The sequence below is a fragment of the Mandrillus leucophaeus genome, unplaced genomic scaffold (assembly GCF_000951045.1).
Source record: "Mandrillus leucophaeus isolate KB7577 unplaced genomic scaffold, Mleu.le_1.0 Scaffold561, whole genome shotgun sequence".
NCBI lineage: Eukaryota > Metazoa > Chordata > Mammalia > Primates > Cercopithecidae > Mandrillus > Mandrillus leucophaeus.
Genome location: NW_012106042.1, coordinates 1,109,926 through 1,122,862, shown reverse-complemented (window position 1 = coordinate 1,122,862; position 12,937 = coordinate 1,109,926). Strand labels below are relative to the sequence as shown.

Here is a 12,937-nt window from a genome sequence, read left to right as displayed (position 1 = left end):
TTACCTGTTGACCAATCTCTCACCATCACCTGCTCCCTTCTCCCCTCCCTATCCTCTGGTATCCACTATTCTACCCTCTACTTTTATGAGAATAACTTTTTAGATTCCACAACTGAGTGATACCATGTGATATTTGTCTTTATATGCCTGGCTTATTTCACCTAACATAATGTCCACCAGGTTCATTCGCGTTGCTGCGAATGGCAAGATTTTATTCTTTTTATGACTGAATACTATTCCATTGTGTATATATAGCACATTTTCCTTATTCATTTATTCATTGATGGACATTTAGGTTGATTTTATATCATGACTATTGTGAATAATGCTGCAATAAACATAAGGGTGCAGATATATCTTCCACATGCTGATTTCATTTCCTTACCCAGTAGTGGAATTTCTGGATCATATGGTAGTTCTATTTTCAATTCCTCCATATTGTTTTCCATAAAGGCTATACTAATTTACATTCCCACCAGCCATATGTAAGTGTTCCCTCTGCCCGATATCTTTGCCAATACTTTTATCTTTTGATTTTTTGACAGGATCCATTCTGACTGGAGTGAAGTGATGTCTTGCTCAGGTTGTTTTGATTTGTATTTCCCTGATAACCAGAGATGTTGGACTTTTTTTTTTTTTTGTATGTCTGTTGGCCATTTGTTATGTCTTCTTTTGAGAAATGTTTATTCAGGTCTTTTGTCCATTTTTAAATCAGGTTTTCTTTGTTACAGAGTTGTTTGATTTTCTTATATATTTTGGATACTAGCCCCTTATACTATCAGATGTACAGTTTGCAGCTATCTTCTCCCATTTTGTAGGTTGTCTCTTTGCTTTGTTGATTGTTTCCTTTGAACATGAATAGATTTTTGAAGAAGCAGCGCTTGCTCTTCTTAGTCCTTATTTCTAGGGAAATATATTAGTAGTTCTGATCATCAGCTCCTATGCCTGGCTGTCTGATTTCCCATCACGGTTCTACCAATTGCCACAACTTGATAATGAGCAAGTTATTTAAACTCTGAATCGTAATTTTGTCTGGAAGATAATAATATATCTATATTTTGGTTTATAGTTTAGATTATCTGTGCAAGGGTTTAACACAGTTCTCAGCACACAATAAGCTCATCCATAAATATTAGCTTTTATTTGTATTGTCCATTTTCCAGGAGCAGCATTAGGGCTGTTGGGTACGAATCACACATTGGTGGCACTTAGACGTTTCATAATGTGTACATATTAACTCTTTGGCATAATTTAGCCCAGATAATGTTGATAAAAGTCTGTCCTCACAAAATGTCTACAAATCCAAGCTCTTAAAATGATTCATAGGCATGCTTTGATGTGACATATTAAAGAGAATGAAAAATTGTTGTATCATTTCTGGCCAAAGAATACAATTTATAGAGACAGAACATACCATGAAATTTTCAAGTCCATATTTTGACAGCTGAATTTTTTTTTTTTTATAGAACCAAAAATGTCATCAATTAAGAGGAATGAAAACTTACAGGAAAAGATCCAGGATCTCTATGAAGCGTTACAATATGAGGTTTACTGATCTATCTACATTTAAAGTTCCCCTGTTTTCAGGACTAACCAAATTACTTTCTAGTAAGACCAACTCTGTAGATAAATTAGCTTTACAGTCACTGGAAGGCCACCCCTGCAGGGAGGATCACATCCTGAAATGTGATGGGCAGTGAAGTGCAAAACAGTGTGGTTGTTATTGTGAAAGTATTAGTAAATACCATTGTATTGGTGGGTTGACAGTCTCTTCACTCATTCTCCTCCCATCAATCCTATGTGGAAATATTTGGTCAATCACTGCTAGTAAAGCATAAGAGAAGATGGATGTTTCTATGGACAGCTGAACTCCATCCCCCTGGTTCAATTTGTGAGCTGCACAGATTGCTCTTTCTTTCTTTCTCTTTTTTTTGAGGTGGAGTGGAGTCTTGCTCTGTTGCCCAGGCTGGAGTGCAATTGTGCAATCTTGGCTCATTGCAACCTCTGCCTCCAGGGTTCAAGTGTTTCTCCTGCCTCAGTCTCCCGAGTAGCTGGGATTACAGGCACATGCCACCATGCCCAGCTAAGTGTTTTTTTTTTGTATCTTTAGTAGACACAGGGTTTCACCATATTGGCCAGGCTGGTCTCACACTCCTGACCTCCTGATCCGCCCACCTCGGCCTCCCATAGAGACTGCTCTTTCTAGGACAATACAGTTTAGTGTGCATTTCTCTCTTTTCTCCCCTATTCCCAAAAAAGTCACCATTTGTACATCCCACCCAAACTCTTTTGCTCTCCTTGCCATAGACACTCTGCTCAGTGGGTAGCTGTCCTCACTAAGTCACTGAGAACAATGGTCTGGACATTGCTGCTTTGTTCCTCCACAGGATATGGTTGCTCAGACTTCACCTCACTTTGGGCTTTTGAGCTATTTGGGCTTTTCTTTGTTTTCTGTGAAGAGGAGTACTGAAGGACTTTCTGTAGGAAAAACTTTAGGATTGTGGAAGACAAGAATGAAGAGAACACACACACACCCATCCACACACATACACACACAAGAAGGGATGTGTGAAACAGAAACATAGGAGGACTTGATTTACTTGCCTTTACCCAATAATAAAAAGTATGATGGTAATTAACATTTTCTCCAGTACCTACAATATGCTCAGTGCTACTGTAAGTACTTTCATTCTCTACAATAACTCTAGGAGATAAATACAATTATTAACTATTTTTTATAGATGAGAAAATTGCAGCATCAAGTAGAATTAAATAACATGTCCAAGGTCACACAGTTAGTGAGAGAACCAAGACTCAAGCTCCAGTTTTTTATCTGCAAAGCATTTGTTCTGAATGCTTTATTACCATAAGATAAAAGGAAACAGCAGTAATTTCTACACACATATGCTCAGGTTATACTGTGGGGATTATAAGCTCTAAAGTTAATACAAATACCAATTATTATTATTCATGTTTCTAAAAATATAGAGTGCCCACTATGTGCCATATTCTGTGTAAGATATACTGCTAATAACTTCTTCTGATTGCTATTGCTCATATTTTCTATCTTAATCTCCTGGCAATTTATATTCTCCATCCTGTCTTGTGCAGGGAGTTATGATGGAGAAATTGTTCTATGGAACAGTAGCACAGAGAGTGCTCACCATGTTCTCCACCCTGATTACCAGAGGTTGCTAAAGTCAAAATTAGGTAAGCGTGAGTTTGAAACTAAAATAACATGGCTAGTCAAATCACTGTAGGCCTTGTTGTTCATGCATGTGCCTGCTGCAACTTGCTCCTAAATTATAGGTGATTGGCTGTAAGCACGAAGGATTAGGGATATCATTGTCTTGTCAAAGTGGCTAAAGAGAATCTTGAGATTTACTTGGCTTAGCAAATTCTCCATGGCATGCCATTTCTTTTCTTTATGCTACATTGACATTTCTGAACTACTGATAGCAGGGAGCAAGACTCTCATTTTTATTTAGTTTATTTTTTTCAATAAACCTTGCCAAATTACCTAAGAGTGAACGTTAGGTACCCTTTGCTAAGGAAATGGAAATTCATGTTCACTCGATAGGCTGTTGAGACTCAATCTAGAGCTTGTAATAAATATTATGCCACCTGGAAATCTTAAATTATTCCTTGCTTTAGAAGCCCATGAGGAACATTAGATGGGAGTATATTGTATTTTATGGGAGTTTAGCAGAGCACATGAATATTTTATATTTAAGTAAAATGTCTTGACAATTGCCTTTCACATTTTATTTCAGTTTCCTTAGATACTAAAGGTTTTTCTTTAGACTAATTTATTTTGGTAATGAAAATGTCATTCCTCATGGCCCAGTGAGGTTCTGTTGTCTCAACTGAATAAACTCATAGAGGCTGAATTGAACTTTAGGAATGGACTGGTCATCAGATGCAGTTTTCTTTCTGGGTGAAAACTGAGAAGCTATTTTATTAAGAGTAGGAAAGCAAACAAGAGATTTAGGGGATACTTGGCTGCAAACACAAAGCTCTGACCTGCTTTATGTCTTAAGAGCTAATCATTTTAGGATTCATTTGAACTCATACCATGAGGGATTTGGAATTCTGCCTCTTCCTCTACACTGGGCTTTAGAATACATAGAGAGATAATTAAGGAGAAAAGTGAATAGATGTCAAATTTCTGAAAGACATGAAAGGCACTGCAATCGATTTCTTATTTGGGAATTTTGAAAATATGTCTGTATAGATTTTTCATAATTATGGGCGGACTGTTCATAGATTCTGAGATGAATATCCCCAGGTTTTACTAGTGTGGCCTGGAGATGATGTCATTACATAATTGAAGTATGCTTAGAAATGTTTTCTCCAGAGTAACTCACTAACAAATAGTATTGTTAAAAAGCCTCATTTAATTAAACATAGTCATTAGAGCTCATGTTCATTATAATATTTCCAAGATTAATTTTAATGATTAATAAGTTGAAAATGCCACAATATCGGAATTACATTTGTCTTAGGCATATTAGGATCCCTAAGATGTTAGCATTGATGCCAATATTAAGTTCTTATTTAATTCATATCAAGGAAAACACAGCAAGTTTGTATGGAACATGAAAAACAAAAATAAAGTCAAACAGTTCTTCCAGCTGTGGTTAAGAAATGTCAGAAGGCTTGATAGATGTTGACTGGAAGTCTATTGTGAGACTTGGAGTCATTGGAGATAGTGATAGATGGCGGCCTGCTGTTTCATAGGCACTAGTTTTCAAAGCAGATATTTTTCTTCATTAATATACCTGGCTTTGTCTCCATCACAGATACAAAACCTCAAAAACTTCTTAGTGCTGGGAGAAGCCACTCCACCCACCCCGTGGCAGACCAATCTACCATGGGAGTCCGCAACTTTGAGATTGACAATGAGGGCAAAAATGCTGTTATGAGGCTTTGCTTCCTCAAAGTAAGAAAAAACACTGCAGTGACAGGTAAAATATATATTTACATTTTACATGTAGTTGGAAAGGCAGCAATAAAGAAAATCCAGTCTATTTCTACTAGATCTTGTAGAATTTGAGTGCATGTAGCTAACCAGTCAGGAGTGTGTCATGTGAGGTCACAGACCATGGCAAAGGAAGTTGGAATTGAGGAGGATGGGTTCAAGAGCAGGAGGCAGACTACACCCCCTACTAATTTATCCAGCGTTGTATATGTTAAGATCAGGAAGGGAACAATTCTGACAAATTATTGAATACGGGCAACAATCAGAATTGTTGTCCCAGACATGGCATAAAGAGATTTTAATACCGTAGGGGCACAGCAAGATGTATGCCAGAGTCAAAGCTTAAGTCCACATATAGCAGAAGAGTTGAGTCTGAGACTGACTATATGAGTACCTAATCAAAATAGGCTGGAAGAGAATAATCAGGAGCATGGATGTTAAGCACAGTAACAGAATTGGAAAGAATTGCTAATCCCAGGATAAGAGCTGCCTGCTCTCTTCTCTGTTCTCATCTTTTTTTCTTTTTTGAAGTATTAGTTATATATTCTAGAGATGTATACTAACATTAATGCTATTTTATGATTTACTGTAGTTATTTGATATTATGTAAATGAAATAACCATTTGCTTAATTTTTTCCCTGTTGTCAGTGGCAATATTAGCATGGTGTTGATGCAGGCTGCATCTTTCCGAAATGAAAATCTGCCTTGGAGAATACTGCACATATGTATTGTGTATTTGAAATCTAGACACATATGTATTGTGGATTTGAAAAGGAAATGAACATATCTGAATTATGTTTATTGTTTCCCATATTTAATTTACAGATGAAAAATCTGTATAATTTTCATATAAAATTTTTAATCATTAAGAATCAATAAAAGTATAGTTTAAAAACATTCTGGGTTGTTTAGAATAAACTTTGAAACAATTAGATTCTAAAACTTTCCATTTTCTAGAACTTGCTTATACTCAAAATATGAATTAATATCCTGAAATTACTCTCATTTCCTCAATACTAATTTTAATGTTATCAGTATTCCCAGATTGTTTTCACTGAAGCAGCTACGTGTTATTATTTCTACCTTAAATAAATATGATTGTTAATTGGCAGTACATTTGTGAGGCAAACTGGAAGTCATTCAGAGAGTTATCAAATAATAGGAACCTTGCCACAGAAGAATAACTTAGGTAAGATGCTTCAATAAAACATAAAAATGGAAAATGAAAAGGTTAGTTCTAGACTCATTCACCAAAAAAGGGTTTTATAAGGGTTTACAATGAATTATTGATGAAAACATTTAAAGAAAGCTCATAAATAGAATTCTAAGCATGCTGCCAAATGGAGAAGTCAATAGCTATTCTACTGTCACTACATATTCCATCCAAATCTGTGCATGCAGACTTTTACTTCACTGTATATATCCAATGGGTTATTTGGGAAGATGAATTTTATATAATGAGAATATTATCATAATGTTGGAATTAATATTTCATGTTTATCTGAGGAAACAAATTAATTCTATCTAACTTTTAAAAACCCCCGGGTCGGGCGCGGTGGCTCAAGCCTGTAATCCCAGCACTTTGGGAGGCCGAGATGGGCGGATCACGAGGTCAGGAGATCGAGACCATCCTGGCTAACACGGTGAAACCCCGTCTCTACTAAAAAATACAAAAAACTAGCCGGGCGAGGTGGCGGGCGCCTGTAGTCCCAGCTGCTCGGGAGGCTGAGGCAGGAGAATGGTGTAAACCCGGGAGGTGGAGCTTGCAGTGAGCTGAGATCCGGCCACTGCACTCCAGCCTGGGCGGCAGAGTCTCAAACAAACAAACAAAATAAATAAATAAATATAAAAACCCCCAAAACATCAGAATAATGAATGAAGAAAAGGGAACTAAATGCAATGGGACATTTCAATATCCTATGTCATTTTACTCAACACAAACCAGTGAGGTTATCATAGTGTTACCTCCATTTTATATTTGACAAAATTAAAGTGATGCTGGGAATTGATCTCAGGGCTACTCACCTCTCCAACATCATATACTTTCCACAGGGAAAGTCACTGAAGAAGTTATTTCCGGCATGGGTTGTTCAGTTTTCTAATTAGATTTTCCCTTACATGTTAGGAGGAGCTAACCTGGTATCATGTGGAGGATCTGGTTATGTCAGATTTTGGGATATATATAAGAAGCAACTTCTGGCTGAATTTTTGGCTCATAGTGGAGCTGGAACGATTATTATGTCTACTGATAAGATGAATCGATACCTTACCACAGGAGATCTTGATGGATGGTTGAAAATCTGGAATATAGAGGTAAATTGAAAAACATTATCACATTACCTTTAAGATTTTTGGTGACCCTTTGTTGCAAGTAACTATGAATCAAGTCTTGTCTGTCTCCTAAACAAAGGAAAAAATATTTAGTCTAAGTGTTTTAAATAAAACATTTACAAGTTTCGTGCAGAGACTTCTTTTAAATAATTAATGAGGAAAATCATATTTTTCTCAATATTGACAGCCTTCTGTTAAGTCATCCAATTTAGAAATACAATATTGTTAGGAAGGCACTGCAGCATTATTTGAATGTAAATAATTAGGATATACCTTATTTTTAATGTATTTATTTATTTATTTATTTATCTATTTATTTATTTTGAGACAGGATCTCCCTCTGTCACCTAGACTGGAGTGCAGTGGCATGATTATAGCTCTCTGCAACTTCAAACTCATGGCTCAAGCCATCCTCCCACCTCAGCCTCCTGAGTAGCTATGACTACAGGCATGTTCCACTATGCCCAGCTAATTATTTTATTTTATTTTATTTTATTTTAATTTTATTTTTTGTAGAGACAGGGTCTCACTATGTTGACTGAGCTGAGGCTACACCTTATTTGCAATGAGACTGTAAATGTAATTTAAATACTAGAGGACTATTCCCTCATCTAACATTATTGTTACCCTGAGTTAGTTTGGGATTTTTTTCTCTTTTATCACTGATTACCTCCTCGATTTTCCAATAATATTTAAAAGTTGTATATGTGACCACATATATGTGGTAAAGTTCATCTCTATCAAATAATTGGCTATACTATTTAGATTCTTCTTTCCTTCCTCCTTCCCCACTAGTTCCTTTTTGTATTTCCCAAGTAGTCAGATAAGTTAGAAACCTTTTTTTCTTAATGTAATTTCATTTTCTAGCCTCTTTTATCATGAACTTTGCTTTTGCATTTGGATCACAGGTTATTGTTCCCAAGTTTGAAAATCGGCCTTTTTAAAAAAGTGTTATGTCATTGTAATCGTTTCATATTTGAATTTTTTAGAGGTCTGGTATTTCTTTTCATTCAGGAGTACTGTCTTAATTCCAGTAAGAACAAAATCACAAAGGCCCCAACTCTGATAAGATCATTCCAACCTCATGAGGACCGGATAAGTTCCTTAGAGATGTGTGAGCCGGGTGGTCAGTTACTGATTATCTCCTCCTCTGCAGACTGCAGCATTTGTGTGACTGGTGTCTGCAATGCTCCTGTTTGGATCTTTGGTCAGGTAGAAATATTGCTCTTTATTATTCTAGTATTTACTTGACATTTAGTATTAACTCGGGCTGATTTCTATTTGAATCTCATCAGCTGTTTAATGTTCATTAGTCATGAAAGAACTGACAACATTTCTGAAGCAGTAGCTCTAGGCAACTTTGTCCTGTTTTCCATTAACCAAGACAGTTTCATCAAGCGGAAGACACCAGGGACACGGAAAGATGGGAGCTCTGTGCAGCTCAAAATATTCCAAGATTTCTAAGAAAAAATTCTCCTCTAAAATAAATTCCTTCAATTTCAAAATTTAGTAAAAGTTCAACGTGGATAAAATGATCGTGTTACTAAAAAGACAGGTGATTATGACTGTTAACTAAGAATGTAATAATCAAATGTAGAAAATTTTAGGAAAAAACCAATCATCCTATTCATTCTCTGGTTTATTGCCGCAAATAATAATAGTTAATATTTGCTGAGTTTTTCTTATGTACCTGGGGCACTGTTCTAAGATTTTTTTCAAGAATTAACTCATTTAATCTTCACAATTGCTCAATTCAGGAGGGGGCAGCTCTCACAATTCCCATTTTACAAATGAGCAAACAGAGGCACAGAGAGTTTGAATTAATCGCCTGAGCTCGCAGAAGCTAATCGTGGTAGAGTTTTGCTTTTAACTCAAGTTGGGTCACTTTAGAGCTCACATTTTTAACCCCTTTCTCAAGATCTGACTTGTCCCTGCCTATGAAATGAAATGGAAGTAGGGGGCATGAAATAAAGGAAATATTTAGTCTCATATTTTCTGTTCTTTTATCCTTTTGCCTTCTTGGGAACTTTTCGTGTTCCATTTATGCTTTTGGGGACAAAATATGTTTGACTGGTTTCAACCAGTACTATTCAAACCTGGTATAAGTTTAAGGTGAAGCCTCAATTTCTGTTCAGCCAGCTGATTTGGTTCTATTTAGGAGCCTCAGGTGCCAATCTTACTCTGAAGAGTAGGCAATTGTTTTAGTGTCGGAAGACAACGTTTGTTATTGCTGTATTTGTAAAGTCAGTTTGATGAGGCCAACCTGTGTGGAAAGAATTCTAAGCAACCCTTTAGGATGCAGAGGGTGTTGGCAAATCAGAAAATCATCTAGGAGGTGGACCCACATTGGCTGGACAATGAGAGTGTCAATGTAACACTCAGGAGCTGTATCAATCTCTTGTATTTTTGTAAACAAGACGAGCACTAGATTTTTCTCAGTCAGGAAAAAAAGCGGCTAAGTGGGAACTCATATGGGTGTGTGATGAGTGAGACAGAGTGGGACATGGCTGGCAGTCTGGACAGGAAAGAAGGTGGAAGCCTGCCTCGGGCCACTGAAGAAGCCAATGCATTGCTGACGGAGGCTGTGGCAAGATGAGGTGGAGGTTTGAACAATGGTAAAGAAACGAAACATCATCAATTGGGTGACCTAAGAAGTTCCTTAGACATCTGGGGTTGAACCAAGAAATAACACCATTCTAGGTGTAGGTGCCATATAAAGTTCACCCACCAAACATAATCTGTAGCTAAATTTTATTTTAATGCAGAAATGGGTGCTTATAAAACTACTTATTTTTATGTTATTGATATTATTTGTTGTTTCTGTGAAATCTTGCGTTGTTTAAGGACTTCAGACCCAAAAAGCCCTCATGAGAATAATTTTATTTTTTCCTTTCTGTTCAAGACAGGAGAAGAGTCATCAGACCTGGGTCAGTTTTAAAAATTGAAGGCTAGCAAAGCTGGGGAAAACGGTTTCCTAGTTCCTTCTGTTTGTGCTACTTCTTCTTCTTCTTCTTTTTTTTTTTTTTTTAAAGGATTTACTTTTATCAAGCTGTCTTGAATATAGGTGCCATTAGTCCCAAGATGTAGAGCAAAGAGTGTGGAAAGGAGAGGAAGGGGAAAGGAAAAGAGGGAAAGGAAAGAGAGAGGAGAGAAGGGATTTTTTTTTTTTTTTTTTAAACAAAACAAAACTTAGAATCCCTTTTATAGCATAGCTATTGGGCTTAGGCTGGTTTTCAGGTTAGATTTTTAAAAGTAAGTTGTGTGGTATGTCTATTTCTAGAGTTGGAGAAATAGGAGTGAAGAGGATTTATTCATGAATGCATGTTTATCCCACGAAGCTGTCAGGTGATTGTCGGATAAGAAGAAATTCAAATGATGCTTGAAATTCTTCAGTGCCCCTCTTTGTGCACTAACTGCTGTTATGCTAGGCAGAGTTTATGTACTGGCAACTCTCCTCATCTGATTGACTTGATGTCCAGTGACTTTGATTGTGTCTCTTCATCCAGTGAATAATTAAAATTTGATTTAGTTGCCCACATTTAAACAATAATAGATTTCATGTAAAGATTCATGTTTCTAATTTCTCTTAAAAAAAAAGCAATCAGGCAAGAAAAAGAAACAAAAGGTATTCAAATAGGCAGAGAGGAAGTCAAATTGTCTCTGTTTGCAGATGACATGATTGTATATTTAGAAAACCCCATCATCTCAGCCCAAAAAATCCTTAAGCTGAAAAACAAATTCAGCAAAGTCTAAGGATACAAAATTAATGTGCAAAAATCACAAGCATTTCTATACCCCAATAATAGACAAGCAGAGAGCCAAATCATGAGTGAATTCCCATTCACAATTGCTACAAAGAAAATAAAATACCTAGGAATACAACTTACAAGGGACATGAAGGACGTCTTCAAGGAGAACTACAAGTCATTGGTCAAGAAAATCAGAGAGGACACAAACAAATGGAAAAACATTCCATGCTCATGAACAGGAAGAATCAATATCATGAAAATGGCCATACTGCCCAAGGTAATTTATAGATTCAATGCTATTCCCATGAAGCTACCATTGGCTTTCTTCACAGAACTAGAAAAAACTACTTTAAATTTTATATGGAACCAAAAAAGAGCCTTTATAGCCAAGACAATCCTAAGCAAAAAGAACAAAGCTGGAGACATCATGCTACCTGACTTCAAACTATACTACAAGGCTACAGTAACCAAAACAGCATGGTACTGGTACCAAAACAGATATATAGACTAATGGAATAGAACAGAGGCCTCAGAAATAACACCACACACCTACAACCATCTGACCTCTGAAAAACCTTACAGAAACAAACAATGGGGAAATCATTCCCTATTTAATAAATGGTGCTGGGAAAACTGGCTAGCCTTATGCAGAATATAGAAAATGAACCCTTTTTTTACACCTTATACAAAAATTACCTCAAAATGGATTAAAGACTTAAATGTAAATCCTAAAACAATAAAAACTCTGGAAGAAAACCTTTCAAAACCATACAGGACATAGGAATGGGCAAAGATATCAAGACTAAAACACCAAAAGCAATTGCAGCAAAAGCTGAAATTGACAAATGCAATCTAATTAAACTAAAAAGCTTCTGCACAGCTTTTTAGAAAATATCAGAGTGAACAGACACCCTACAGAATGGGAGAAAAATTTTTCAATCTATCTATCTATCTGCCAAAGGTCTAATATGCAGAATCTATGAGGAACTTAAACAAATTTACGAGAAAGAAACCAAACAACCCCATCGAAACGTGAGTGAAGGATATGAGCAGACACTTCTCAAAACAAGACATTTATGTGGCCAATAAACATATGAAAAAAACCTCATCATCACTGGTCATTAGAGAAATGCATATCAAAACCATAATGAGATACCATCCACACTAGTTAGAATGGCAATCATTAAAAAGTCTGGAAACAACAGATGTTGGCAAGGATGTGGAGAAATAGGAATGCTTTTACACTGTTGGTGGGAGTGCAAATTAGTTCAATCATTGTAGAAGACAGTGTAGCAACTCGTCAAGGATCTAGAACCAGAAATACCATTTGACCCAGGAATCCCATTACTGAGTATATACTCAAAGGGTTATAAATCATTCTACTATAAAGACACATGCACATGTATGTTTTTTGCAGCACTATTTACAATAGCAAAAACTTGGAACCAATCCAAATACCCATCAATGATAGACTGGAAAAACAAAATATGGCACATATACAACATGGAATACTATGCAGCCATAAAATAGGATGAGTTCATGTCTTTGCAAGGACATGGAGGAAGCTGGAAACCATCATCCTTAGCAAACTAACACAGGAACGGAAAAGCGAACACTGCATGTTCTCACTCATAAGTGGGAGTTGAACAATTAGAACACATGGACACAGGGAGAGGAACATCACTCATTGTGGCCTGTTGGGGGGTGAGGGGAAAGGGGAGGTAGAGCATTAGGATGAATAACTAATGCATGTGGGGCTTCAAACTTAGATGATGGGTTGATAGGTGCAGCAAACCACCATGGCACATGTATACCTATGTAACAAACCTACATATTCAGCACATGTATCCCAGAATTTACAGTGGAAAAAAAAAA

The 12,937-nt window shown here is 36.5% G+C and overlaps 1 protein-coding gene across 1 annotated transcript in view; it reads left to right on the top strand.

Moving 5' to 3' along the window:
* The window catches only part of WDR49 (WD repeat domain 49), a 181,871-nt gene that overhangs the window by 121,226 nt on the left and 47,708 nt on the right, over nt 1-12,937 (top strand). The window contains exons 12-15 of the mRNA XM_011998220.1: nt 3,112-3,210; nt 4,803-4,967; nt 7,108-7,295; nt 8,328-8,525. Of these exons, the coding sequence (XP_011853610.1) occupies nt 3,112-3,210; nt 4,803-4,967; nt 7,108-7,295; nt 8,328-8,525 (650 nt within the window). The remainder of the gene's footprint in view (nt 1-3,111; nt 3,211-4,802; nt 4,968-7,107; nt 7,296-8,327; nt 8,526-12,937) is intronic.